The sequence below is a fragment of the Pogoniulus pusillus genome, chromosome 10 (genome assembly GCF_015220805.1).
Source record: "Pogoniulus pusillus isolate bPogPus1 chromosome 10, bPogPus1.pri, whole genome shotgun sequence".
Taxonomy (NCBI): domain Eukaryota; kingdom Metazoa; phylum Chordata; class Aves; order Piciformes; family Lybiidae; genus Pogoniulus; species Pogoniulus pusillus.
The window spans coordinates 30,098,646-30,126,559 of record NC_087273.1 but is presented as its reverse complement, the minus strand read 5'-3'; the positions used below and the strand labels follow the sequence as shown (position 1 = coordinate 30,126,559).

Sequence of the window (27,914 nt, the reverse complement as noted above, 5' to 3'; positions counted from 1 at the left end):
ATGGTAAAATGGTGAATAATGTAGCCCAGTGACTTGAAGCAAGGCTGTATTCACACCAGCTCGCTAACATGTATGGCTTCTACCAGGTAACAAGCCAGAAAGGCTCAGGACGTTGTCTGCACTGTGATATATCACAAGCCACTGATCTGGTGATGTTCCTTTCAATCAAACTCTTTTGATTCATGCAGCTGGTAAAAAAAAATAATAAAAGAAAGAGGAAAAAAAGAAGAGTCTGGTACTAGTCTGTATTTTTCCATACCCCTCTTCCAAGACACAAATCATCCTCACTCAAAACGCCTTTATAAAATGCAAAGTGCCTTGCTGTGTTCAGAAGGGACTCCAAACCAGCCTCTCCCAAAGCTAGTCCACCAGCCGCAGGGCTTTGCTCAGCACTGGCTCCCCCAGAGCCTGGGAGCTGCAGGGACCGGAGAGCCGAGGCCGTGCCCCTGCCCACCTGCTGTGCCTTCGGTAGCCAAGCGAAGAGCCCTAGGGCTGGGGATGCGGGTGGGCTCCGGGGCTTCGCCTGGCCCTGCTCTGTCCTGGCCCCTTCTGCATGGCGGAATGGGTGCAAGTCTGGGAGGGAGAGGGCACAGGTGTAGGAAAGGGGGAAGGGGCAGCGGGGTCAGACGCAACACTTACTGCAGAACCGTCGCCGCCTGGCCCCGCATCGCCACAGCCGCGTCCGCACCCAGTGAAGGCATGGGGACAGGTCCATGGCCTGAGGGGCTGCCCGCCCGCGGGGCCACCGAGGGCGGCTCACTCCCGGCTGGGCAAACCTGTGGCAGCCGCGGGCCAAGCCCCAGGCCGCCGGTAGGAAGCGGCGGGCGGCTGCCGAGGCCCTGCCGTCCCTCCGTCGCCATGCCATGTTTTATGCATGAAGGTGACAGCGTAATTTCATCCTGGCTCTGTGCGCCCGGTGTGTGCGTGAGCTGCTGCGACGTGGAGGAGCCATGGCATCGGTCCCTGGGGAGAGCAAGCGCAGGGGCAGGCGAGGAGCCGGCAGCCTGCCCAGGGTGGGGGATGGTGCCCATCCGAGACACAGGACCTTTTCTGCCTCTGCAGAAGCTCGCCCATCCACAGGTGTTATGCCCTGTGTGGATGTCAGAGCAAGAGACCCAAGGACATTAGGATGCCCTACAGAAACTCATCTGCACTCTGACGACAAAACCGTGGCCTGTGCTTAAAACCTCAGCCCCGCTGCTGCAAGGTGAGTACCCAGTGCTGTATTTAGCATGTCTGTGTCCGTACTGCACGGTCAGGGGTGGTCAGAATCTCTTACTGAACTTCTAATTTCATTTTTTGATGTTACAGTGATCCCCAGAGCACCACGGGGGAGTCCCTGTCACCGCCGAGGCACCTGTGCTGTAACGGGACACAGTGGCCACTCCACCAGCGAGCTGACAACGTAGGCCCCTGGTCTCACACCGGTAAGCTCTGCCTCAGCAAACACGTTTGTGACTTCTCTTAGGTCACGGGAAAGAGGCTGCTGTGCAGGCACCCCCAGCACATCCTTTATCAGGCAAGAGCAAAGCTAACAAGCATGCTGGAGCACACCAGCTGAGTTGCAAGCACATAGGCAGTGTCCTCCTCTTCAGTCTTTCCTCACAGCAGGTTCCCCAGCTGGATGCTGCACTTTGGCCACAACAACCCCATGCAGAGATACAGGCTGGGGTCGGAGTGGCTGGAGAGCAGCCAGACAGAGAGGGATCTGGGGGTACTGATTGATACCCGCCTGAACATGAGCCAGCAGTGTGCCCAGGTGGCCAAGAGAGCCAGTGGCATCCTGGCCTGCATCAGGAATGGTGTGGTCAGCAGGAGCAGGGAGGTCATTCTGCCCCTGTACTCTGCACTGCTTAGACCACACCTTGAGTACTGTGTCCAGTTCTGGGCCCCCCAGTTTAGGAGGGACATTGAGATGCTTGAGTGTGTCCAGAGAAGGGCAACGAGGCTGGTGAGAGGCCTACGAGGAGAGGCTGAGGGAGCTGGGATTGTTTAGCCTGGAGAAGAGGAGGCTCAGGGGAGACCTTATTGCTGTCTACAACTACCTGAGGGGTGGTTGTGGCCAGGAGGAGGTTGCTCTCTTCTCTCAGGTGGCCAGCACCAGAACGAGAGGACACAGCCTCAAGCTACGTCAGGGGAAATTTAGGCTGGAGGTGAGGAGAAAGTTCTTCACTGAGAGAGTCATTGGACACTGGAATGGGCTGCCTGGGGAGGTGGTGGAGTCGCTGTCCCTGGAGCTGTTCAAGGCAGGATTGGACGTGGCACTTGGTGCCATGGTCTAGCCTTGAGCTCTGTGGTAAAGGGTTGGACTTGATGATCTATGAGGTCTCTTCCAACCTTGGTGATACTGTGATACTGTGATACTGTGATTATGAGAACACCGAAGGCTGGAGAGAAGGCAGCGAGTCCTGTCACAGGCACCAGTGTAACCCGAGAGCAGAGCCTGGTGGGGGTTTCAGGTTTCCTTACCATTTGAATCTCATTGTAGGGTCATCCAAAGGGCCATTGTTGTAGATTTTTTTGGTGTCCCATGTAGGCAGGTAAATCTTGACCTCTCATTATAAGCACAGATAAAACTCAGCAGATGCATTTGTTCTTCACACTAACAATACTTTGAATTGCTGTTGGAAACATTAAAGCATCAGTGATATTCGGCCCTAGTCTACAGGGCATAGCTCATCTACAGTGGGAATTCACACAGAATTTAGTATGACTCCAAACAGTGTGGAAAATTAAAACCAAAATGACAAATCACCATCAAGGGAAGATATGAAATTCCACAGACACCACACACCTCTCACCCCCACTGCATTTTGCCAGACATTTGTTAGAAAATTCATTTGGAGCAGATCAGAAATAAAAGTGGTGCAGACACACTTTGAAAACATGAATTGCTTTGAGTCTTGAGTCATTGTGCAACAACTTCGTTGTGAGACTGGTCACAGTGATTTAGCCACACTCTGTAGTGGACAGCACTGCTGGCACAACAGGGAGTGGCTAACACAGGTTATTTACTTCACTGAAAGCTTCTGGTATTTCAATGGGCACCATCATCTATTTCTGTTCTTATCAAGGAGGACTCACTGCATGATGCTTTGCGTCTGCTGAAAGTATCACTGTACCAGACTGAAAGGGATTCCTGGGTCAGCACGTCCATTCTCCAGCTGCCTTGGCAATCTCAGCATGTTTCCAGTTTTTAAAACATTGTGTCTCAGAATTAGGCTTCCTGCCCTATTTCACTTGAGGAAAAGGGAAACGCGAGTTGAGAAGACTTCAAGGGGTGAAGAGTCACTTTTTGATTAGCATTTGGCACAGCTGTGATCTCAGTGTCATCAGTTACTTGCAGTGACTCTGATGCACATAATTTACAGCAATAAATGAGATAGAGCAGCAGGTATGTGCGGGCTGGAAATAGAAATTAGATCCGAAATGAGGAAGGTGTGACAGCTTTGGTGGATTTTATGCTTAAATAGTGCTTATAATTGTCTTTTTAGAACGGTACAGACAAATAAATAAGAATAATGTGAGAGACTGGCTACCCAGAATTTGAGTTTGCTGGTTTATGGGAAATACATTACCATGACAAGCATGTTTGTGCTGATGGCAGCTTGTTTTCTTCACTTTTTGATGTTTGTCTTCTTCCTTTTTATTCATTTTTAGACACAGACATACCTGAGCTTAAATAACGTATTGGTAAATAGATTTTTACCTTAAAGTAGGCAGAAGTCATTGTTTTTACGTTCAATTCATTCTAATTCATTACTATTTTCTTCCTGATGGTCTGGGTTATTTGCATGCGGTCATCTGGCACCAAAGTGCAAAGGAGACATTCAGAAAAGCTTAATTATGCATGTCATTTTCATCACCACCCCCTGCAATTTTCCTCCAGCTCATTTTCTGTAAATAAATGATGACATGCCAGAGTTGCAAGGCAGGACACCCAGTACAAGTGTCTCTCTTCATTTTACTTTAAAATTTTGGTGCTGAGGAAGAGATGTGCAGTTGCAGAGTGGAAACCGGAACTGCTGAGCCAGTTTGCAGCCAGTGATGTTACTCCTGTAACTCCATTCGGCAAGAGAAACCTTGGCAACAACCAATGAAGGCAACAGCCTGTAGTCATTGCAGGGCTTCCAACCTTAAATATAACTTCTCAATCTGATGCTTGTCATTGACTACCAGTGTTAAGTGGCTGATGCTATTTCTCTTATGAAGACAGAAACCTCTTGCAGATAGTGATGGCCTCAAATTGCTGCCTGAAGCCCTGAAACCCTGCAACCCTGCTAGGTTTTGTTTGTTTGTTTGTTTTCCCTAACATGCTGCTGATAAGCAGAGGTAATGAACCTTTTTCTGTCAGCAGAGGTATCTGTCTGTGGGGCTATGTTCCCCCTCTTCTCTTAAAGGCTTTGAGATGCTCAGGCTGCACTATAAACAATCCTTTTTCAAGCTAGCAAACTGCAGGATGGCTGTCGGAGCATTGTACTTTGGCATGTCAGATGCCTATTTTGATGTACACTGGAATTCAACCTTATTTAATGCTTGAAAGCTCTTGTTGAGGTACAGTGATATTAGTGGATGTCACGAGTACAGAGTGCACTCAGTGATGCAGTAACTAACATTTCAAGATCAACTTCCACTTAAGCCGTTCACTCCGTATGCTTTGGTGAAATGATTCAATTAGTTAAAACACAGGGCAATAGGGTTTATAAATACTGCAGAGAGGGAAAAACATTGGCGGCTCATAACACAACCAGGATCACTCAGCTCTCATACTGCAATGTAGTCCTGTGCTGTTCTTGTGCCACCTACTGACCAGTTCCTCCTAAATTTTAATTCATCAATTTCTTGAATGGAATATGTTTCAGTATATTTTTAAATGCAAATATTTGCTCTTGGGTTCTGCCTAAGAAATTAATTGCTAGTAAATGCACTTGGTGTTCAGACTTTGGTAATAAGCACTGATTTAGAGCTGAACCACTCTAACCTGCACTAGTTCAGTATAAGAACAGGATGGAGTGAGATCACAGAATCAGAATCATTTAGGTTGGAAGAAATCTTTAAGTTCAGATACAACCATTAACAGAACACTGCCAAGTCCACCACTGCACGTTGTCACAAAGCACATCTACACATCTACAATTAGTTACTGCATCCACATGTGACATCATGTCTACATCACACAGAATCATATAGAATCAACCAGGTTGGAAGAGACCTCCAAGATCATCCAGGCCAACCTAGCACCCAGCCCTAGCCAGTCAACTAGACCATGGCACCAAGTGCCTCATCCAGGCTTTGCTTGAACACCTCCAGGGACGATGACTCCACCACCTCCCTGGGCAGCCCATTCCAATGCCAATCACTCTCTCTGGCAACAACTTCCTCCTAACATCCAGCCTAGACCTCCCCTGGCACAACTTGAGACTGTGTCCCCTTCTTCTGTTGCTGCTTGCCTGGGAGAGGAGAGCAATCCCCAGCTGGCTACAGCCTCCCTTCAGGTAGTTGTAGACAGCAACGAGGTCTGCCCTGAGTCTCCTCTTCTCCAGGCTAAACAATCCCCAGCTCCCTCAGCCTCTCCTCATAGGGTTTGTGCTCCAGGCCCTTCACCAGCCTTGTTGCCCTTCTCTGGACACGTTCCAGCACCTCAACATCTCTCTTGAATTGAGGGGTCCAGAACTGGACACAGTACTCAAGGCGTGGCCTGACCAGTGCTGAGTACAGGGGAAGAATAACCTCCCTTGTCCTATTGGCCACACTGTTCCTGATGCAGGCCAGGATGCCATTGGCTCTCTTGGCCACCTGGGCTCACTGCTGGCTCATCTTCAGCCTACTATCCACCAGTAACCCCAGGTGCCTTTCTTCCTGGCTGCACTCGAGCCACTCTGTCCCCAGCCTGTAGTGCTGCTTGGGGTTGTTGTGGCCATAGTGTAGAACCCTGCACTTGGCCTTGAACATGCTCTGTGTTATCCAACATATCTGATCTGATGGTGATTTCTGTCCTTAAATACATAATTCCCTGTCAAGATAGATATGATTGCAGATGTTCAAAAGCAGAAACTACCTAGAGAGTTTGCTTTCTGTTCATAGGTGACATATGGTTGACATAAGACATATGACATCCAGTTTGCTTTCTGTTCATACTGACATTGCTGAGCTACAGCAGGGCCTTGACCTCTTCTTCGCATACTAGGGAGGGCTACCAAAATGAAGGCTGCAGATCTTCAGTTCTTGGGTGTGCTGGTAAAGAAATTATTTTCTTCTGTCTTTCTGACACCCTGAAATAAGGTACTACCCCTCACAACGCAGAAGATACATTTGACTTTGTCACACAAAGTCAAGGAAATAGCTTGGATGCATGTCCTCTACCTAGAACATTCCTGAAGGGTTTATGAGGTGGAAAGTATGTACCTTTTGTTTTAGCTGTAAAGCTATGTGTTTGCACCTATGTTTGGGTAGATAAAAAACAAACTGGCCTAACACTATGAGTTGTTCTGCCACCTGGTGAAATATTTGCTTTGACAATTGTCAGTAGGCTGGGTATTGCTATTGCTCTGCAAATGTTTCAGATAGCTGCTGTGTGGGTTCAGGTTAAAAAGGGTTATTCCAGCCCACATACAAGAGCTCATCATTCCAAGTGCATGTACAAGCCTAGGCTTGATGGTCTTTGAGGAGTGTGGCATCTATAAATAATTTCACCAGAGTAATAGCACCAGTGGACTCCCAGGCTGCTGTTAGTAGTCACAGTATCACAGTATCACACTATCACCAAGGTTGGAAGAGACCTCATAGATCAGCAACTCCAACCCTTTACCACAGAGCTCAAGGCTAGACCATGGCACCAAGTGCCATGTCCAATCCTGCCTTGAACAGCTCCAGGGATGGCGACTCCACCACCTCCCCAGGCAGCCCATTCCAGTAGCAAATCACTCTCTCAGTGAAGAACTTTCTCCTCACCTCAAGCCTAAACCTCCCCTGGCGCAGCTTGAGGCTGTGTCCTCTTGTTCTGGCACTGGCCACCTGAGAGAAGAGAGCAACCTCCTCCTGGCCACAGCCTCCCCTCAGGTAGTTGTAGACAGCAATAAGGTCACCCCTGAGCCTCCTCTTCTCCAGGCTAACCAATCCCAGCTCCCTCAGCCTCTCCTCGTAGGGCTGTGCTCAAGGCCTCTCACCAGCCTCGTTGCCCTTCTCTGGACACGCTCAAGCATCTCAATGTCCCTCCTAAACTGGGGGGCCCAGAACTGGACACAGTACTCAAGGTGTGGTCTAACCAGTGCAGAGTACAGGGGTCCTTTTAGAGCTCCTCATAAAGAAAAGAGCGATCAGAATGGCACCCTTTCCTACACATGGTCTCAAATGTCCACTTTGCTCTGAGGCCAAGGCAGTCTTGGCTAGGCCAGGGTGTGACAAGGGAGAAATTTCTTCCAGCTGCAGCTTCTACCTCCCCCTCATGCTCATTTCCAGCTGCACATTTCAGTGAGGCCATAACCTCATTTTTAAAATACGTGGAAAACAAGCTTCCAACTTCCTTCATAGCTAAATGGGCTGCCTCTTGAAACTCTTAATTCAGTAGGAGGTAAAAACTGAAAGATGGGATGATAGGCTTCCTCACCCTAATTTAAAGCATGGTGGGAATTTCATATACTCTTTGAAAAGCATGACAGAGGGATCAATCATGCATAAATTTTGTGTTTGGGGACACACTATTTTCTTTTTAATTATTTAAAGTTCAGGATGTGATCTTAATTTTTTATTTCTTTGCATTTTACTGGTTGGCCTGTGGGCAATTTCTTCTAAAATTAATTGGATTAATGAATCCAGAAATCTCAAGTGGACAATCACATGCTGACTAAATATTTTTAGAAACCATTTCAGAGACTGGCAAGAATTTGGATTATGCTACCAATAAAGTTGTCACACCATTATACAGGAAGAAGGTGACTATGATATCTTGTTCTGTGCTCAACTGCCCCACAAGACCTGCCACAAACCACCAAGCATTTAGGATTTGGAAATAATCCAACGTTTTGCATTGCGTATGTAGATTTGAGTCAGAAACACTGCAGGAAGCTCACCTCTGACAACAAAGATTTGAGATTGCTGGCCCAGAATAACAGCAGGAGAGATAGCTGTCATACCTCTTGAAATATTTGTCTTAGCATTTTCCCATCAAACATTGAAAACACAGCTGCACCACTTACGGGTCAGTAAATAAATATTGTACTCAAGGCACAGTTCTGCTGTTTCCTAAACTTCCTTAGTTTCATTAGCAGACAGCTACCCAGTGCAGAAAAGCCAGCTCATTAAGTCAGGCTATCCAGTTTTCCATAGGTGTGAGAGCTAAACCAACTGCTAAACACTTTTAGATGGATAAACTCAGGATGGATAAGAGTGTGTGTGTGAGGCTCAGGGGAGACCTTATTGCTGTCTACAACTACCTGAGGGGAGGTTGTGGCCAGGAGGAGGTTGCTCTCTTCTCTCAGGTGGCCAGCGCCAGAACGAGAGGACACAGCCTCAGGCTGCGCCAGGGGAGGTTTAGGCTGAAGGTGAGGAGAAAGTTCTTCACTGAGAGAGTCATTGGACACTGGAATGGGCTGCCTGGGGAGGTGGTGGAGTCGCCGTCCCTGGGGCAGTTCAAGGCAGGATTGGACGTGGCACTTGGTGCCATGGTCTAGCCTTGAGCTCTGTGGTAAAGGGTTGGAGTTGATGATCTATGAGGTCTCTTCCAATCCTAATAATAATAATAATAATAATTGTACTACTATTTGTGCTCATGCAGGTCTGACAAATTCTTCCAGGGGAGAAAAATTATTCCTCAAATTGTGGCAAAGGCCTTGTGCTAGTTTGAAGCTAGCCAGAATGTTTTGGTGAGAAGAACTAGATTACAGGCTGTGGAAAGAAAACAATGGTCATGTCTACTTTGCTCACAGTCTCACTGAGAAGTATAGGAACGAGAAATAAAACCATTAGATAACACACTTGGCATCACTCTCACTTGGGCTGCTGGCTGAGCTGCATCTCTCTAACCTCACCCTCCATTTTGGACTAATCCACTTTGTTTCCTAACCCCCTGGCCGAACCTCTATTCTTCCTTAGAACTGGGGTACGGTTGAGAGGGGTAGGGGGAAGGAGAAGTGGTGGTTGAGAGCCCCTCCTGGGGACTCAGGTTTGTGGGAGGGGAGTTGTGTTTCTGTATTGCCTTTTACCTTGTATATTTCTATATATAACTGTATATATACTGTAAATATCTGCTTGTATATTGTGCTAGCTGTAAATAATAAGCTTCATTCATATTTCCAGAGCCAGCTGAGTCTAGTCTGGGTGATTTCTAAAGTGTGGGGGGCAGGGAACACCCAAACCATCACAGGCCTGGAAGTGAAGCCTTGCAGTGAGATGACAGCAGAGGAGTCACCATCCCTGGAGGCGTTTAAAAGACATTTCGATGAGATGCTAACAGTTACGTTGTGATTTTTTTTTTTAAAGATAGAGGACACAAATTAGACTCTCAAATCAAATTGGAGGAAAAAAATACCGAATTCTATTTAGAGAGAAATACAGAGATGGACATTATAAAGCAATTACCACATCCCTGGCAAACCCCCTTGAATTTTTCCCCATCCCAAAAAAACTAGATCTACACTCCCCAGTGCTCCAATCCTCCCACCCCTCCATGGCTCTGCCATCCAAAGAGGCCTACTGCTTACATGTTCTTCCCAATAAATTGGCTCCCTCCACACACACAGGGCAGGAGGAGGAGGAAAGGAGAGCGAACTGACCTTGTTATGAGCTTATAACAAGATAGCAGAATTAAGGGATTGAATAACAATCTTCTAGACCCCAGAAGATTTTTAACCCTATTGTCTCAACCTGGGACATATGTCTAGGGAGATGTTAGGCTACAGTTAGAGCTGATGATCTCAAGATCTTTTCCAACCAGGCAATTCTATGATTCTGTGATTCTTGGTCTATACCCTACAGGATATCCTGGTTGCAGCAGTGTCCCAGGATGAGAATTATAAGGTTAAAAAAATCTTCTGGGGTCTGGAAGATTGTTGTTCAATCCCATAATTCTGCTATCTCTTTATAAACTCACAACAAGGTCAGTTCATTCTCCTTTCCTCCTTCTCCTGCCCTGTGTCTGGTGGGAGCCACTTTCTCGGGAAGAACATGTAAGCAGTAAGCCTGTTTTGGGGCCTCCAGAGGCTTGTTTAGGCCTCTTGGATGGTGGAGGCATTGCAGGGTGGTGGTGGTGGTGGTGAAGGATTGGAGCACTGGGAAGTGTAGATTTAGTTTTTTTGGGTTGGGGGATAATTAAAGGGGGTTTGCCAGGGATGTGGTAATTGCTTTATAATGTCTTTCTCTGTATCTCTGTCCAAATATAATTCTGTATTTTTTTTTCTCCAATTTAATTTGAGAGTTTAGTTTCTGTCAGCTATCTTTAAAGCCCACAACAAGCAGCAAACCCCTATCTGACACCTGGAGGAACAAAGTCTCCAAAGGTATTTTCTCTCCCTGGAAGATGAGGACTTTAATCATTCTCAACTGTATAAAAACATAAGCAAACGAGCCAAGCCCATATTTAAGCTGGTATTTCTGTGACTCTTTAAAGAGCTAAATGAATGCTGGTTCAAGAAAACTGCCCTATAGGGAACGGCCAGATGATGCAAAATGAGGTATTATTAGGGTTAATTCGTCTTTAGCACTTTCTGGCCACAAGGTGTCAATCCTCACCAAGAAGAAGAACTAAAGGCTGCTGCATTAGAGTGAGGCAGCGCAGTAGCAAAGTTTACGGCTCTTATAGGAGCAAAGGCACTTGGAGAAACAGGACATGAAAAGCGGTAAATGCAAAGAACGAGCGCAAACCTGAGCTGCAAAGTCTCCTCCTTTCATCCTGTAAGGAGATCATACACATGCGTTGTAGTATTAGACACGCAGCTGCACCTGCATGGCTAAACAGTTAAAATAAAAATTCAGTCCCATCCTTCTTTCCCTGCAATATTTCAGGTTTTCACAGTATCACAGTATCCCAGTATCACCAAGGTTGGAAGAGACCTCATAGATCATCAAGTCCAACCCTTTACCACAGAGCTCAAGGCTACACCATGGCACCAAGTGCCATGTCCAATCCTGCCTTGAACAGCTCCAGGGACAGAGACTCCACCACCTCCCCAGGCAGCCCATTCCAGTGTCCAATGATTCTCTCAGTGAAGAACTTTCTCCTCACCTCAAGCCTAAATTTCCCCTGGCATAGCTTGAGGCTGTGCCCTCTCGTTCTGGTGCTGGCCACCTGAGAGAAGAGAGCAACCTCCTCCTGGCCACAACCTCCCCTCAGGTAGTTGTAGACAGCAAAGCTGTAGACTTGTTAAAAAGTTGTATGCTCCTCAGCAGGTTTCTATCTAACAAAGATGTGAAAAGCTCGGGAAAAAGAAAAATAAAAAAGGAGAGAAAGCTCTAGAGACACATCCAGCAGCACTTAGCACTTCTGAACTGCTAGTGACAGAAGAAAAAAAAAAAGTGAGAATAGCAAAGGGAACCCAGGCTGTCAGAAAGTGGGCACCATTTAAATGTCTGACAATCAGCCAGGTTTTTCAACAGTGCTTTACTAACGCAACACCTTTTTGCCAACCGATGCTGTACAAACAACATCGCTGTCTTCAGAAACCCTAACAGAGCACGGATAGTCCCGCTGAAATACAGCAAAGACATTCCCCCTTTTACCTCAGGTAGGGGACAAGGAGTTTCCTCCGAGTTCCCTGGGTGAAATTCATTGCCTCCAAGTGGCTATTCTGCATTCAAGAACTCCCCCTGCCTGCCAGCAGGAGAGAAGAGCGCCGATTTGCCAAGGAGGGGAAATAACAATTACACAGTGGTATTTAATGGATTTTTTTTCCCCTGTGAACAAGATCATCTGTGAATATGCATGGATTTGTGCTCCACAGTGCTGTATTTCTCCCTGGGGTGGGGAGGAGGGAGACATGTTTGTCTCCCTTTAGGTATTATTTCCAGAGCTGGAAAAAAATGGAAAGGGGAGAAAACTTCTTCTGTCCAGTCCACAACAAAGCATTCTCCTAGTGCATCCACATTATACAAATTGACTACAGACAGTGTGTTTTACTCTGAGTAGGTATCTCCTGACCTCAATGTTTCTCACACCTCTTAGGATCCCTCTGCAGCTAGCACAGCCACCAGCTCTGAAGGGAGGCTGTAGCCAGGTGGAGGTCAGTCTCTTCTCCCAGGCAGCCAGCAATAGAACAAGGGGACACAGTCTCAAGTTGTGCCAGGGGAGGTCTAGGCTGGATGTTAGGAGGGAGTTCATGACAGAGAGAGTGATTGGCATTGGAATGGGCTGCCCAGGGAGGTGGTGGAGTCACTGTCCCTGGAGGTGTTCAAGAAAAGCCTGGATGATGCACTTAGTGCCATGGTCTAGTTGATTGGCTAGGGCTGGGTGCTAGGTTGGACTGGATGATCCTGGAGGTCTCTTCCAAACTGGTTGTTTCTATGATTCTTTCTATGCTTCTCTGCTAGGTTCATCACAATCAGTCCCCACATGTGGCTGAACCAGAGCCACCAGATCATAGAATCATAGAACGCTTTGGGTTGGAAGGGAGCATTAAAGTTCATCTAATCCAACCCCCTGACAGTGAGCAAGGACATCTGTAACTAGATCAGGTTGCTCAGAGCCCCATCCAACCTGACCTTGAATGGTTCCAGGGATGGGACATCTACTACTTCCTTGGACAGCCTGTTCCAATATTTCACCATCCTTATTGTATTTTTTCCTTGTGTCCAGTCTAAATATTCCCTCTTTTCATTTAAAAACATCACTCTTTGTCCTGTCACAACAGGCTTGCTAAAAAGATTGTCCTCCACTTCCTTACAGTCTTCCTTTATGTACTGAAAGGCTGCTATAAGGGCCCACTGCAGCTTTCTCTTCTCCAGTCTGAACAACCCCAACTGTCTCAGCCTGTCCTCATAGCAGAGGTGCTCCAGCCCTTGGATCATTTTTGTGGCCTTCCTCTGGGGATTAACGGCCTCATGCTGAGGGCTCTGGATCTGGACGCAGTACTCCAGGTGAGGTCTTACCAAAGCAGAGTAGAGTGGCAGAATCACCTCCCTCAACCTGCTGGCCACACTTTTTTTTGATGCAACGTAGGATGTGATCAACCTTCTGAACTGCAAGCACACATTATTGCCTCACGTCCAGCTTTTCATCCACTTCTACCCCTAAGTCTTTCTCCATAAGGCTGCTCTCAATCACATCATCCTCTAAATTGTGTTAATACACAGAATCACAGAACAGTAGGGGTTGCAAAGGACCTTCATAGATCACAGAATCAAAAAAATAACCAGGTTGGAAAGGGATCATCGAGTCTAACCTATATAATTTAGTCCAACCTCCCTACTAAAGATGGATACTGAGGATTGCCCCAAGCCAGGTGTAAAACCTTGAGCTTGGCCATGCTGAACCTCATGAGATCCAGCAAGCTGTCACTGACAGTATCAGCTGATGGCTACATGGTCACATGGACGCAGCCAGAGTCTGGATCTTGCTGGCAGAACCCCTGATTACTAGTGATGATGCCTAAGATGGAAGGAAGCCAGCTCAACTCTTGGAGACTTGATGAAGTTGGCAGCTCAAGAAAAACACTCTTTCAAACCAAGCCTATTTCATATGGAAATCATTGTTAGACAGTAAATGTTGCAAGCTTTTGAAGGGTCTTTGGGGACAGCAGAGATGCACTCAGGAAAATGAATTAGTAAAAACTAGGTGGATCTTCCAAGAGAATGAGAAGCAAATGATAATAAATACCCTTGGAAAAAAAAAAACAAAACCCAAGCAAGATCCTAAGTCTGGTGAAGCAGAGTTGCTGCAAGAGAGACTGCTTCCTGTTAATGTTATTGGGAACTCAAAAGACTTCACTGGGCAGCCTCCAATCCTGCCACTTCCCTCTGCTCCTATCTGGCCACAGTGTCTGTGCTTGGAGAGGTGATTATCTCCCGCTGCCTAGCAGCTCAGCAGCTTTGGCACACGTTGCACTCAGTGCTCTGATGTGTGTTGCATTAAATATGTTGGCATGTGCCTTCATCTCCCTGGTGTATGCCATGTGCTAGCACCTGGGCTGGTCCACTTTCTGTATGTGGCAAGGATGTCTGGCACATTTTCCCTGACACAGGGGTGAAGGTTTTGTGGCTGAACATTCTTGTTTTGGAAATACAGCATCACAGGGGCCTAATTCCTTTGCTGAGAAAGGAAATGAGTCGAACGGGTGTGTGCAAGTAGGAAGAGCAAGGAGGAGTGAAGTCTTTGTGTTTGTGGCACTTTCCCCCTCCACCCCCCTTTTTGTTGAATCACAGCTAAGTAAATAAATTAAACAATCCAGGACAGCCATGGGACAAAATATGAAGAGCACTCTTGTGTGTAGGTAAAGCATAAATAAGCTCTGCCAAAGGTCTAATAATATTTGTGTTCACCCTGAGATGCTGACAACACACATTTTGCTGCTTATTAAAGAACATTAATTTCAAATGCCATCTGATGTAAAACTGGAAATAGATTTGGCTACTCCCAGGGTGGCAGCAGTAAACTAAAGGTGCAGAAGCAGCTATCTTGCTGGGAAATGTGCCTGCAACAGTGCCCCTGGAAAGGGGTACCCAGCCCAGTTTGCTTCAGGCTGTTCCTACCCAGCCAAGGGGAGGAGGAGCCCAAACTCCCCCCTGAGAATTTGCTCAGTGCTCCCTGGGATGATAGCAACTGTGGCTGCTCTGTTTACAGCTGGGGTGGAAGCAGGCTCAACCTCCTCAAGGTTTTTGAAATGTTATTTTTTTTCTGACATCTGTCTCTTCCCCCCAGACAAACAGGCTTCTCTTCCCCAAATCCTGTCCTTCGGGAGTCCTGCTAGCACTGCTGCAGAGCTCCAGGACTCCTGCTGACTTCTTCTCCAGGGCCCTGACTGTGCTGAGGAGGACACTGAATTAGCTCTTCAACTTCTATTTTCACCTAAACCCCCAGTTTGCCATCTCTGCTTCCTCCCAGCCCTACCTGCAAGTACTGCAGCATGTATGCCGTACTGTATATTTACTGTATGAGATAGTTCTAACAAAGTTATTTATAGCATTCACCCTCCATATTTTGGTTTTGAGGCGTTGCAAGTTTTACCCTTTGTATTTAAATGTGTCACAGTTGAAAGAGAGATAGGAAAAGCCTGGGACCATCTGTCTGCTTGCAGCACAAGGAACAACGTTGCCAGCTTCATGCTGCCTCGAACAGAGCAGGTCAGCCCGGCTCTGCTCCAACGCCTGGGGACCTCGGTGAGGCCAGCACAGCCCCTTGCTCTCTACAGACCCCTCCATCTGCCACCCCGGATATTTAAGGTCATATTTGTAATCTGCCTGTACACCTGTCAGAAACACAACAGTGATCACCAAATAATTTAGCCTAAGTTGTCTGACCAAGATTTTAAGCTCCTGTTATGCTAAATGTAAATGAGCATATGTGTAACATTGACCAAGGTCTCCCGGTACGAACCTGCCTGGGAATAAGGGAACTCACTTATCTGCCCAGACATGCTTATCTGTACAGACTCCTCAACAAAGTCATGCCATGTATGCAGAAACAGTGCAGGGATATGCATTTTTTTTTCTTTCTGTTGAGGTTCATAATGTGTTGTTTTTTTTTACTGGCCACATGATAGTGTATCAATGTTCCAGTGAGTTCTTTGGGACCAGGGAATGCTCTCACACATGGGTACCCCTCTCTGGGTACAGTTTCAATACTTTTATCATAGCTTAAACACTAAAGCCATCACAAGAAAGGTATGTACACAGTAGCTATGGGTCACCTGCTACAGCCATAGGGAGAAACTACAGTACTGCATAAGACATGACAAACAATCCCAAGCAGGTCTGTTGATCAAAGGGCAGGCTACACTCACCCTATCCCAGTGGCCAGCAGAGCTCCCGAGATGCATAGACAGCAGAGCTGGTTGGCTGCTGTTCCAGAAGGTAGGCATCCCCACTGGGAACTGCACGGTCATGGTGGTAAGACTGGTGCCACTCCAACTCACCCACCCATGCTTTTGGTTTATATGTGTTCAGAATTCTGTGATGTGTGCCCAGTGCATCCCAGAATTCTGAACCAAGGAGAACCAAACTCCTCCTTTATTTTGGAATCTGTTACATACCATCCTTCCCTACTACTCATGCACATACCTGCAAGCCCTGCTTCCCACAGGTCTTATCTTTAATAACCTAGTGATTATCAGCTTGTTGTAACTTCTGATCAAACACAACTCTTCCCTCTTACAATCAAGTCTGTGTGAACACCTTGTGGAACTTATAGAGGTGGCCTTTACTATTTACATCAAGTTAGGTAGGTCTTGTCACTGATGAGGCTGTATGCAGCTTTGTCTGGTAAAGTGCTTCATAAAAGCCTGCAGCAATATTTACCTATGTTTTTTAAAGGAAGTAAAATGATGCCAGGAGCCTCTGTGTGCACACTGAAACAGAGAGGTTTTCTTAAAAACAGACACCCCCCACACTCACAACAAACTACTAATATCAACCAGGAAAGGTCAATGTGGTCCTTCCTAGGAAAGGCTGTTGGCTGCCTGTGTGACTTGGTATCCCATAGCAAACCCTCTCTACACTGTGTGTCAGCTGAGGCAACGGCCCAGGTATTTGACATCAGAGAGAACAGGAATTTTCCAGAGCACAAAATTTTATGGGTTATTACAAACCCAAAAATAATTGTTGACCTCTTGCTGAAGAATGGGGGCTTAATGCTTTCTATCAGCAGAGAGATGTTAAGGTGTTGAAAAGATGATGCTGATTCCTTGATGGTGGCGCAAATGAATTAGAATGAGGGAAGGAGAATTGTCATCTTGTACTGAGCACCTCATAATTTTGCTGTCAGCTGAAGAGCTAAGATTACTGCCAGCAGCAGATAATACACAGTGAAAGGAACCAAAAGCATCAAGTTGCAGTGAAAAAAAGGAAAAGATGGGCACGTGTGCAATGAGGCAGAGAAGGAAGAACAGTACATCCTGAACAGTAAATTAACCACTTAGGGGCAGACTGAAGATTGCTAAATGATACTGGGTGCTATCTGTGGAAATGAAGATGAAAAAAAGTGCAGTAGTTTAAGGCTTATTGGAAAATTCCAATAAGAGAAATTGAGACTTTCCCAAAAGTTCAGTGCAGAATGTAAATAAATTGGAGCACTGGAAGTAAAAGAATAATACTGCCAAAGTCTATGTCATTCATTGTTTTGCTAATTGGTGTAAAAAGCCAATAGATAAACAATTTCTCTTGTTCCCTTTGCCTACACTTTGGCCACAACAAGCCCAAGCAGTGCAACAGGCTGGGGACAGAGTGGCTGGAGAGCGGTCAGGTGGAAAGGGGGGTACTGGTAGACAGTAGGCTGAACATGAGCCAGCAGTGAGCCCAGGAGGCCAGGAGAGTCAATGGCATCCTGGCCTGCGTCAGGAACAGTGTGGCCAGCAAACAAGGGAGGTTATTCTTTCCCTGTACTCAACACTGGTCAGGCCAAAACTCAAGTACTGTATCCAGTTCTGAGCCTCTCAATTCAAGTGAGATGTTGAGATACTTGAATGTAGTCAGAGAAAGGCAACAAAGCTGGTGAGGGGCCTGGAACACAAGTCCTTTGAGGAGAGGCTGAGGGAGTGGGGATTGTTTAGCCTGGAGAAGAGGAGGCTCAGAGGTGATCTCATTGCTGTCTACAACTATCTGAAGGGAGGTTGTAGCCAGGTGGGGGTTGGTCTCTTCTCCCAGGCAACCAGCAAGAGAACAAGGGGACACAGTCTTGAGTGGTGCCAGGGGAGGTATAGGCTTGAGGTTTTAGGAGGGAGTCCTTGACAGAGAGAGTGATTGGCATTGGAATGGGCTGCCCAGGGAGGTGGTGGAGGCACCGTCCCTGGAGGTGTTCAAGAAAAGCCTGGCTGAGGCACTTAGTGCCATGGTCTAGTTGACTGGCTAGGGCTGGGTGCTTGGTTGGACTGGATGATTTTGGAGGTCTCTTCCAACCTGGTTGATTCTATGATTCTATGATTCTAACCTTGACTGAACTGATAACATATGAGGTCTTGCTGTTTTTCTGTGTGGGGGAGAGAAGTAAGTGGCCTTGACCCTTTCTGGGCTTTCTTTGTCCTGAGGAGGGGAGGATTTGATTTCTGTATTATTTATAAATTGTAAATAATAGTATATAATTGTAAATATATTTAGTATATACACTTGTAAATTTAGCTTACTATAAAATACAGCTTTATCTTGCTTCCTAGCCTTCTGAGCTAGTCGGGTGAATTCAGTTTTATTTGGGGAGCAATTTCTCTACTCACCACCAAAAGTGAAATACAAACTTATTCCTGACACAGCTTTGTTTTACTGCACAGAATGATAACAAACTGATGTATTTGTGCTTTGAGAAAGTGCATTACAGAAAATGACAGCCAAGGAGGACAACTGGGAAAAATGTTTCCAAAAATCTCTAATCCAATTCCTGAGTAGATTTTGAGTCCACTGGGGAAGTAACCACTTCATAATTGTTTTCAGAGATCATTTCAGCACTTGAACTTGATGAGAGCTGGCGCATGTATGCTAAAAGCAGACTTGAGACTGATTGCGAAATAGGCTGCTCTTGTTGTGCTAGTTGGCTATGTAAATAATCCAGAGAAGGAACAGAAATAATACATTTGACCTACACCACTGGCTGAAAAGTGTAGCTTGCAAATCATGAACGTTACAGCCAGCCACACAGCTCCCTATTGACCTCTTTATGTCCTGGTCTAAATAATGTGGTCTTGTTTGTGCTGCCCTAGGTGGGAGCATCTGTAACTGAGGTAAAAATGTAGCTGGAGATTAGAAACTGTGAATAATTACTCATATATTTGTGCTTCAGAGAGACCTGACTATTTTCTGAATAAATATGTGGGTAATTATTTTCTAATAACCAATACATTTGGCAAGTGTGCGGCCTCTTCAGTGGTGATTTGAAATTAGAGAAACAGAAGAGGTGTCTAAAGCATTCCCTGTGGGGTTTTCATGATATTCTGACTTGATTTTCCTGTGGATCTTCTCATCTGCTTTACAGTAGTCCTGCAAATAATAACCTCCCAATGTTGTGGGTTAACCCCAGCAAGCAGCTCAGCCCCACACAGCTACTCACTCACTGTCCCACCATGCTGTGGGATAGGAAGGGGCAGAAGTGAGAAAATTCATGAGTTGAGATAAATACAGTTTAATGAGTTAAAAAAGGAAACAAAGGGGAAACAAAACAATACCAAACAAAACCACGAAAGCTAAGAAAAACAAGCGATGAAAACCCACACAATTGCTCTCCACTAGCTGACCAGTGACCAGTCAAACAACAGCAGCCCTGGAAAACTCCCCCTTCAGCTTTTGTTGGTAAGCACTACATCATAGGGTATGGGATGTCCCTTTGGTCAGCTGTCCTGTCTCTCTCCTCTGCAAACCTCTTGCCCACCCCCAGCGCACTCACTTGCAGGGCAGTGTGAAAAGCAGAGGAGGTCTTCATGCTGTGTAAGCACTGCTCACAACAGCTAACACATCCCCATGTTATTACCAGCAACTGCTTTCAACAGAACTTCAAAACAACACCACACAGGCTGCTATGGAGAAAATTAACTCTGTTCCAGCCAGAACCAGTACGCCCAGTCATGCGACTGTGAGATGTGGCAACAGAATGAGCACAAATGCCTTAATCTGGTTTTGCTGATGGCGTACCATGGAACTGCAAGGCAGGATTTCCTTCTGTGACCTCCTCATATTTGTGGCTTATCTCAGGAATTTTAAAAGTGTTTTTCCTTCTGCAGTTCTCAAAGTGCTCCTTTGGCGCTGCTGATTTGAAGTCATTGCCTCTGCAGGAAAACACCCAGTGATTTAATTGTGCTGAAGTTCTCTGAGAACTCTTCAATGTGCAGGGGAGAAGAGACAGAGAATGCTTTCACTAAATCTATGCTCCAGAAATAAGCTGTGCCAGGAACCATACTCAGCCTCTGGAAAGCAAACATCTGCACTAAAAAGCCATTCCCTAGTTTGAGCCTGCCAAGTGCCACCTAGCAAACAACTCTCTTCACCATGCAAGGGAGGAGAGACAAAGAATGTCTCAGCTAAGTCTAGTGCCAGGAACCATACTCAGCCCCTGGAAAGCAAACATCTGCACTGAAAAGCCATTTCTTGATTTGAGCCCACCCAGTGCCACCTACCAAACAACTCCCCATCACTGCAGAGTGACCAAGGTGCTCAATGTACCCCTTTGAAGGCTAAGGCACTTCATTAGCACAGACAGAAGCCACCTCATGCTCACTATTTTGAGCATTCTGTGGCATCACTGGGCCATTCAATTTGCTAAGGAATGTAGCCTTTCTCATCACATATGTGGTGTGGAGATGTTTCTCCTGCATTTTTTAAAGCTACTTGTGTGAATGTTACCTCTCCTTTGCTGAAGAGCAGAACACCTAACGAGTGCAAAGTGAGGCTGGTTGGTTGGAGGTGAGCTAACCCATAGAATCATAGAATCATAGAAGCAACCAGGTTGGAAGAGACCTCCAAGATCATCCAGCCCAACCTTGCACCCAGCCCTAGCCACTCAACTAGACCATGGCACTAAGTGCCTTATCCAGTCTTTTTTTGAACACCTCCAGGGACGGTGACTCCACCACCTCCCTGGGCAGCCCATTCCAACAGCAAATCACTCTCTCTGTGAAGAACTTCCTCCTAACATCCAGCCTGTACTTTCCCTGGCACAACTTCAGACTGTGTCCCCTTGTTCTATTGCTGGTTGCCTGGGAGAAGAGGCCGACCCCCACCTGGCTACAGTGGTACCCAGAGGGCCATGATCAATGGCAACAACTGTTCCTTTCTCCTTCAGAAAACCAGAACATCTCACCATATTTAATTCAAATTCCATGCACATCAGGAATTAGAAACAGGCTTGGGACTAATAGCCTGAAGATACTATTGCTCAGTAAGACTGAAACTGACCTTTCGTGTTCTACTCAGAAGAACATGTGCATGTACACTAACAAAAGGAAGCTGTATGTGTTGCTGGTAGTTCTATTGCATAGGTGGGGTGTTTTTTCAGATTTGAAAAGTGATAATTTGAGCCTGAAAAGTAGCACTTTTCCAAATCATCTTCTCCAAATCACTGGGGCTATATACGAATCCAGAAAAATTGGTGTGACCTCAGCTTTGCTGTGTTAGTCAACTCTTATGATAACATCCTGTTATGGCCAGCCCTGGAAATGGAAATCTCACTTTGCCAGCAAATTCCTATTATATTGCAATATCACATCTGATGCTGGTTTATGTTAGTGACATGCAGCTAGGATGTTCTTGCTGCTTGCTCATGTTGCTCTCCCTACTTGCTAATTCCTCCACAAGCTATTCATAAAACTCTGAAAAGTTGTTCAGGGATGTCCGGTGTTCCTTACTGCATTGGACAAAAACATCTAGGACAATTCTGGACACTATGGAAATGGCAAGGAGATCTTCCAGGAGCATTTTGGAAATGGAGAGATGTGGATTTGGCAGGTGGATCATTTGGTACATTAGGAACTTGCTGGATGGTGGCACTCAAAGAGTTGCAGTTAATGGTTCAATGTCTAAATGGAGATGAGTGACAAGTGGCATTCCTCAGGAGTCAGTACTGGGATTGCTGCTGTTTAACATCTTGGCAACACGGATAGTGGGATCACGTGCACCCTCATCATCTTTGCCAACAACATCAAGCTATGTGGTGCAGTTGACATGCTGGAGGGAAGGGATGCCATCCAGAGGAACAGGCTAGAGAGATAGACTTAAGCTCATAAAGTTTAACAAAGTGAAGAGCAAGGTCCTGCATCTGGACTGCAGCAATGCCAAGTACAAATACAAGCTGAGAGGAGAATGGATTGAAAGCAGCTCTGAGGAGAAGAACTTGGAGGTGTTGGTAAATGAGAAGCTCAACATGACCTGGCAGTATGCACTTGCAGTCCAGAAAGCTGATAAAATCCCAGGCTGCATTGAAGGAAGTGTGATCAGCAGACAATTCTCCATCTCCCTGATTTATCAAGACTTTTATCTGGAGTACTTTGTTCAGCTCTGTCATCCTCAGAACAAGAAGGACATGGACCTGCTGTAGTGAGTCCAGAGGAGAGCCACAAAGGTGATCAGAGGGCTGGAGCACCTCTTCTATGAGGACAGGTTGAGAGACTTGGAGTTAATTGACCTGGAGAAGACCCTAGGGAGACTTTATAGGCAGCCTTCTAGCACTTAAAGCAGGCTGACAGAAAATATGGACAAAGACTTTTTACAAGGGTATGTAGTGATAGGAAAAAGGCAATGGCTTTAAAATTAAAGAGGGTAGATTTAGATTAGGTATTAGGAAAAAGTTCTTCACTGTGAAAGTGGTGAGGCACTGAAAGAGGTTGCCCAGAGAGGTTGTGGATGCCTCATTCTTGGAATTGCTCAAGGTTGAGTGAGATGTAGCTTTGAGCAACCTAGGTTAGTGAATTATGTTCTTGTCCATGGCAGGAGGGTTAGAACTAGGTGATCTTTAAGGGCCTTTCCTAACTCAAACCATCATGTGATTCTATGATTTTTGTGGTCTCATCTTCACATGGAGCTCTCCTGAAGCCAGAGACAACAACTATGGATTCCACAAGGTGGGTGCAAGCTTGAATGCAGAAAGGTGAATGCCCCAAAACAGTACTGAACCAAGCCTAATGGTACTCTGATTTGTGAAAAAGAGATCAGCACATGGTTGATCTTCAAGACCATTCAGTCAAAGCTCTGTAAATGTTTTATCAACTTAAATGGGTGCAGGTTCTCTGACTGTATTATTCAGGAGAAAGCTTGTGCAGAGGGAGCAGAAGAGTCTGGTAGTCCAGTGCAGATAGAAAGCTGTTTGGCATTTAAAATTCACCTGCAATTGCTGCTTCTCTTTATTCACCATATATATATATATATATATATACATACATATACATATATATTCATCTTTTTCTGCTCCCAGAGAAGTATACTCCAAGACAACTTTTCCTCCATGCTTCTCATCCTCTCCTCCCCTGTCTCAGGTTATCATGTAGTGAGCTGCAGATTCATGTGTCTTACCATTTAGGCTTAGCACTTAAAGGTACTTGTCTACACACCACATGATCAATGACCTCTCCAGAACCTTCTGCTTCTGAGACACATTTTCAACGTCTATTTTGAGAACATATTTTTTGTACAGCAGAGATTGCTAGGTTGAATGGAAGGTATTGGTATTGATGGAAAGGCTGTTAGTAGTTTCTGGCAGGGAAGGAGTAAGAACAGTAAAGGCTGAGAGAGAGAAGCTCAAACTATTAAAAAGGAAAGAAAGAATCACGTTCAGCTTGAAAATTAGGTCACAACTACTCCAGATTTATTTTTGTTCAGGTTTGTTTCATTCACTTCACTGGTCACAAAGAAATCTGTCTTCTTTTTCAGTTACTTCAGACAGTACAAATAACATCTATGGAGCATGTTTCACTGCCTTGCTTCCAGGGGATAGTCAGTCTCACAGGGATGACAGAAACCAAATCAAGGAATGTCGTTTGATTAAGTTGGAGACAATGGTAACAAAAAGAGGCTTGCTGTGACACTGGACATGATGACAGCCTTGAGTGGAGGAAAACCAGGATTTTGGAGACCCTAAAAATTGTGCAGTTTGACTCAGTGACAGGTGAGCCAAGGAGCTGCAACACTCACATATCTGTTTTAAATGCTTTTAAATGTTACGTTTCTGTTCAGGCTCTTGCTAAGTGTATTCCGCATGTCACTAGTAACGTTTAGTGCAGAACTAGGATGCCAGTTTAGGCTGTGTGCTTGGGAATTGTCTGCTTTTACTCTCCAGTTCCACATCTGGAGCCATAAAAATTACAAGAGTGTCTAACTAAATGTGGTGAGATATGTGGAGGATTATGCTTTCACGTGAGAGATAAGTAGCTGAAGCAGATGAGCTCTTAAGAAACAACGATCCTGGTTTTATGCAAATATGCCTGCTAAAAACGAATGAGGGAAAAGGAATATGGAAATAGATGATATAATAATACAGTAGAGTAACCAGAATTATTCTGAATAGATTTTTCTTATAAAGATTTTAATGAGGCGTCAGCTGCTCTTTGTAATTCTCTTCTTAACACAACCATCAAAGTATGCCCTATCAAAATATACATCTTGGCTGCTGCATTTATATTCAGCCTATTTAAAATGGAGACAAAATAAGAGTTTTTGTGTGCAGGGTACTAAATTATTTCATAAGAAATTCTTTTTTTCTTAAGAGCATACAGCAACCCAGAGTAAAAGCTTTGAAAAGACTCAGGCACTGATAACAATGGACTACTTACAAGTGTGCCGTTTCTTTTCCCAAACCTGTGACTGATGGAGGGCACACTTTTTTCCCTATTGATTTTGTCTCAACTGGTGAAATGCAAAGCAGACATCCAATCACTCAGCAATATAAGTCACATTTATTATTGTGCAGTTAGCTAGCTACTTACTTTCTGCTCTTTCTTTTCTAATTAGTGTTTCACATCAAAATATCCCTAAGTCCTGGTACAGCTACAGGCTTCTGAACAGACACGATCAATGTGAGGGGCTCAAATATCACATTTAATAGTGTCACCACACATGGAGAATGAGCACAAAGATATTCATTGGGTAAAAATTACAGGTGAACAAAAAAAAAATACACCTCACAATTGGAAGTGCTGCACATTATTTTTAGGCTGGGTGGAAATAAAACTGGCATGCATGGATGAGCTTCACAAACTTCTGAGTCTAGTCATAATTGGAAATGCATGTTTTAATTCTGTTTCCAGTGCATCCACAGAGTGGCAGGTCAGCTGCCTCTTGGTCTTTAAAATACCCTTAGTAATTGCATTGATTGAAAAGTAGCACTCCCTTAAACTGTACCTCTCCTTGTAGATGTGTGACAGGCTGGTATATAAGACAGCACAGCTCTGCTCTGTCTGCAGTCAACCAGGGCAGTAAGCAGTATCTATGAGGTTGCATATGTCTAGCTGGGGAAGCCATCCCTTTGTTCTTAGAAATTCAACTAGCAAGTCTGGGTCATGTTAATTATATTTAGAGTTGTTTTCTGCCCTGTTTTTCATGAAACATTCTGACTTTTTGATGCACAATGCAAGGCAGCTTTGCATATCAGGATGGGTCAATTGGTTCCTCCTACCATAGTGCTCTGCAGCACGGTGACTCTAGGGTGTGATGTCAATCTTGGTCTGACACCTGCTGTTGGCAGCTGAAATCTTTCCACTGGCATCAGCAGGAGTAGGATCATGCTGTTGATCACACCATAACATTAATGACATCATACTATTACTTCTCAGGAAAAAAGACTGAGATTCTCCATTGCTAAAGCCATAATCCATGTGGTAGAGAAACTGACAGGGAGCACATGCAGCAGTTCAGACTATGAAAACCCTGCTTTATGACAGCACTTGGCTTGGTACGAACTCGTATTGACACCTGCCTTATCTTCATGAGAAGATAGGATTTAGGCTGAGAAGGAAAGGGAAACAGGCTGTTAAAGAAGCCTGTCCTGATGTCAGTTCAGGCTGTATAAACTTGCAAGAGCTCAGAAGTTCCTTCACACAATTAATGGTTAATGTGATGCATCAAGGCTGCAGTTTTGAGGATTATTTTTTGCGCCCACATCCCTCTCTGTGTCAGATCTCTCCCTGATCAATGTCTTCTGAAGCTCCTAGTTCCCACTCTGCTCTACTACTGCTGGTTAAATAGAAGCTGTGGATACTGCAACACTCCTTGCAGGCATCTAACTCACACACTATCCCACCCACTACTATCATTGGCATGAAATTACATGGTTTTTCTTATGCAGACATAATGATCTGATTTTCCTCTCCTGGGCATTAGAAAAGACATGGACTTCTCTATTCTGGTTTTGGGTTCCTGCCAGAAGATGCTCAAGTTCCTTGACAGAAAGTAGCTTGTGTGTACACAGCAAGCAAGAAATACAGTTTTCTGTTGAGCCATAAGGAAAAGATTGGCAGGAAGGAAAGGAAGAGGTCAGCAGGTGTTCTGCACACATCAGAGAAGGATGCAGACACAGTGAGGAAAATGGAGCAGAAGACTGTCCATAGAGAAGAAATATAGTGCAATTTGTATATACACATATATATCCAGACAAGGTTTGATTGTCATAGCTATATATTAAAAGTGCACAGCTTCTTTACTATTTTATTTTACTAATAATTTTTTTTCTTTACAGGATGTCTTTATTCATTACATGTAAACAGCAAACTGGAAAGAGAGCAAATTGTAGCCTATAGTGATCCTGTCTACACTGGTGAAATAATTTCTAACATTATTTAGAGTTGGTTGATGTCATGGGGAATCATAATAAAATTGTTTGACAAGTCCCACCAATTTCAAACTATTAGTTGTGTTGTTTCTTCTGAAGACCAGGTTGTGCAGTAGTCCCTGACACAGACAGTACTATTGTACCACCACTGTAACTCTTCATAGATTTAGGCTGTTGCTCTCACTGAACCCATTTCGGGGTTCCTAATTAGACATAAATGAATTCGATCTCCCAGATCCGTCAGTCACTTGTAGAGCGCTTGAAATCGGAGGTTTATGCAGTAATCCACCCCTTCAGGATGGATGGCGACCAATCACAGTCCTGCTGCAGTGACAATGATGCTTTCATTGAAACTAGGCACGCTACCAGAAGCAGCCAAAAGACTTCCAAAGCTGCCGAGCCTCTTCCTTCGCTCGCACCCAATAAGCATCTTTCTGTCCTATTTTTCTAGGCGCAATCAGGCAGCTCCCCTGCCGCCTTTCTCTAACGCGGCTATTAACACTCAACGATTCTCAGCAGCAAAGTGCAACAAGCATATCGCTCCGATTTGTGGACTTTTCTTAAGTCCTGGGAAAGGAGACATGTTTGATTCTCTTCTACCTACCACAAGCTCTGAATCTTGCCTCCTCTCCCAGCACAAGGAACTTGCTAAGCCATCTCTAAGCGACGGCGTCAGCTCTGATAAGGTGTTGAATCGGCTGCCGTGCCTATGGAGATAAGGTGGGGGAGTAAGGGAGAGGCAGATGAATTGTGGATCAAAGGTTACTCTCTTCCAAGACTTGATGCAATCCAGCCTGGGCAATCCCTTTCCCAGGTGGCGAGGACTGCCCCCCATTCCCTTCACACCGCACACCCTTGTCAATCACACTGATTCTGAGGAGAATGCCCGCGGTGCAAACCTTGAAGGTGCATCAGTGGGAGGCAGTGTCTGCTGAAGAGGCACGGTGGCGTCGCCATACAGCTCGGTGGCGGCCGAGGCCTGTGGCGGCATCGGAGGGGGCCGGGCCGCTCCACTCGCGGCCGCCGGCAGATGGCCCCCGCCGCCGCCCTCCCGGGTCCTCCGCAGCGCCGGGGGCCGATCGGGCGAAGGAGGGGCCAGCCTCGCCGCGCTGGATTTCCCATCTCTCTGCCTTCCTCCTTCTCCCTCTCCGCGGAGGGGCGGGAGCGATGGCTTCCTGAGGGCGATGCTCCCGGCGGCCGCCACCTCCTCCTCCTCTGCCGCCGGGTGCTCAGCGGGCGCGGGCGGGCGGCTCCCGGCGGCTCTCGCGAGGTGAGGAGGCCGGACCGGGCGAGGGCGCCAGCCCTCCCGGGGCGGGGGCAGCCGCCTCCTCCTCCCGCCCGCGTTTGAGCCGCCGGTGCCGGGCGGGGGGGGAGCCGGGCTTCGCGGAGGGGCTGGCTGTGTGAGGGGCCCGCCGCGGCTGACGGCTGCCTGCGGGCCGTTCCTACCCTGGAAATGTCCCTCCTGGCCGCGCCGACAGCCGGGGGCGTCATGTAGCGCGGGAGGAGCGGGCTCCGTGGGGCGGGAGAAGCCCCTTCCTTCCAT

At 46.0% G+C, this 27,914-nt stretch overlaps 2 protein-coding genes and 1 long non-coding RNA gene across 5 annotated transcripts in view; 1 reads left to right on the top strand and 2 right to left on the bottom strand.

Moving 5' to 3' along the window:
• RIPOR2 (RHO family interacting cell polarization regulator 2) overlaps positions 1 to 660 on the bottom strand; it is a 127,602-nt gene extending 126,942 nt beyond the window's left edge. The window contains exon 1 of one of the 3 annotated variants that reach the window (XM_064150105.1): positions 640 to 660. The gene's annotated coding sequence lies outside the window, so the exon portion shown is untranslated. The remainder of the gene's footprint in view (positions 1 to 639) is intronic. The other 2 variants (XM_064150104.1, XM_064150107.1) reach the window with 2 other exon arrangements.
• Positions 661 to 1,083: 423 nt separating this feature from the next.
• LOC135178830 (uncharacterized) lies at positions 1,084 to 26,361 on the top strand. The gene is made up of 4 exons (XR_010303755.1): positions 1,084 to 1,207; positions 1,312 to 1,427; positions 23,479 to 23,713; positions 26,279 to 26,361. It is a non-coding gene; the product is annotated as an uncharacterized LOC135178830 (long non-coding RNA).
• LOC135178829 (basic proline-rich protein-like) lies at positions 24,114 to 27,914 on the bottom strand. The gene is made up of 2 exons (XM_064150103.1): positions 27,271 to 27,914; positions 24,114 to 27,078 (listed from the first exon to the last, which is right to left on the bottom strand). The coding sequence occupies exons 1-2, from the start codon at positions 27,912 to 27,914 to the stop codon at positions 26,874 to 26,876; spliced, it is 849 nt and encodes a 282-aa protein (XP_064006173.1). The 3' UTR covers positions 24,114 to 26,873.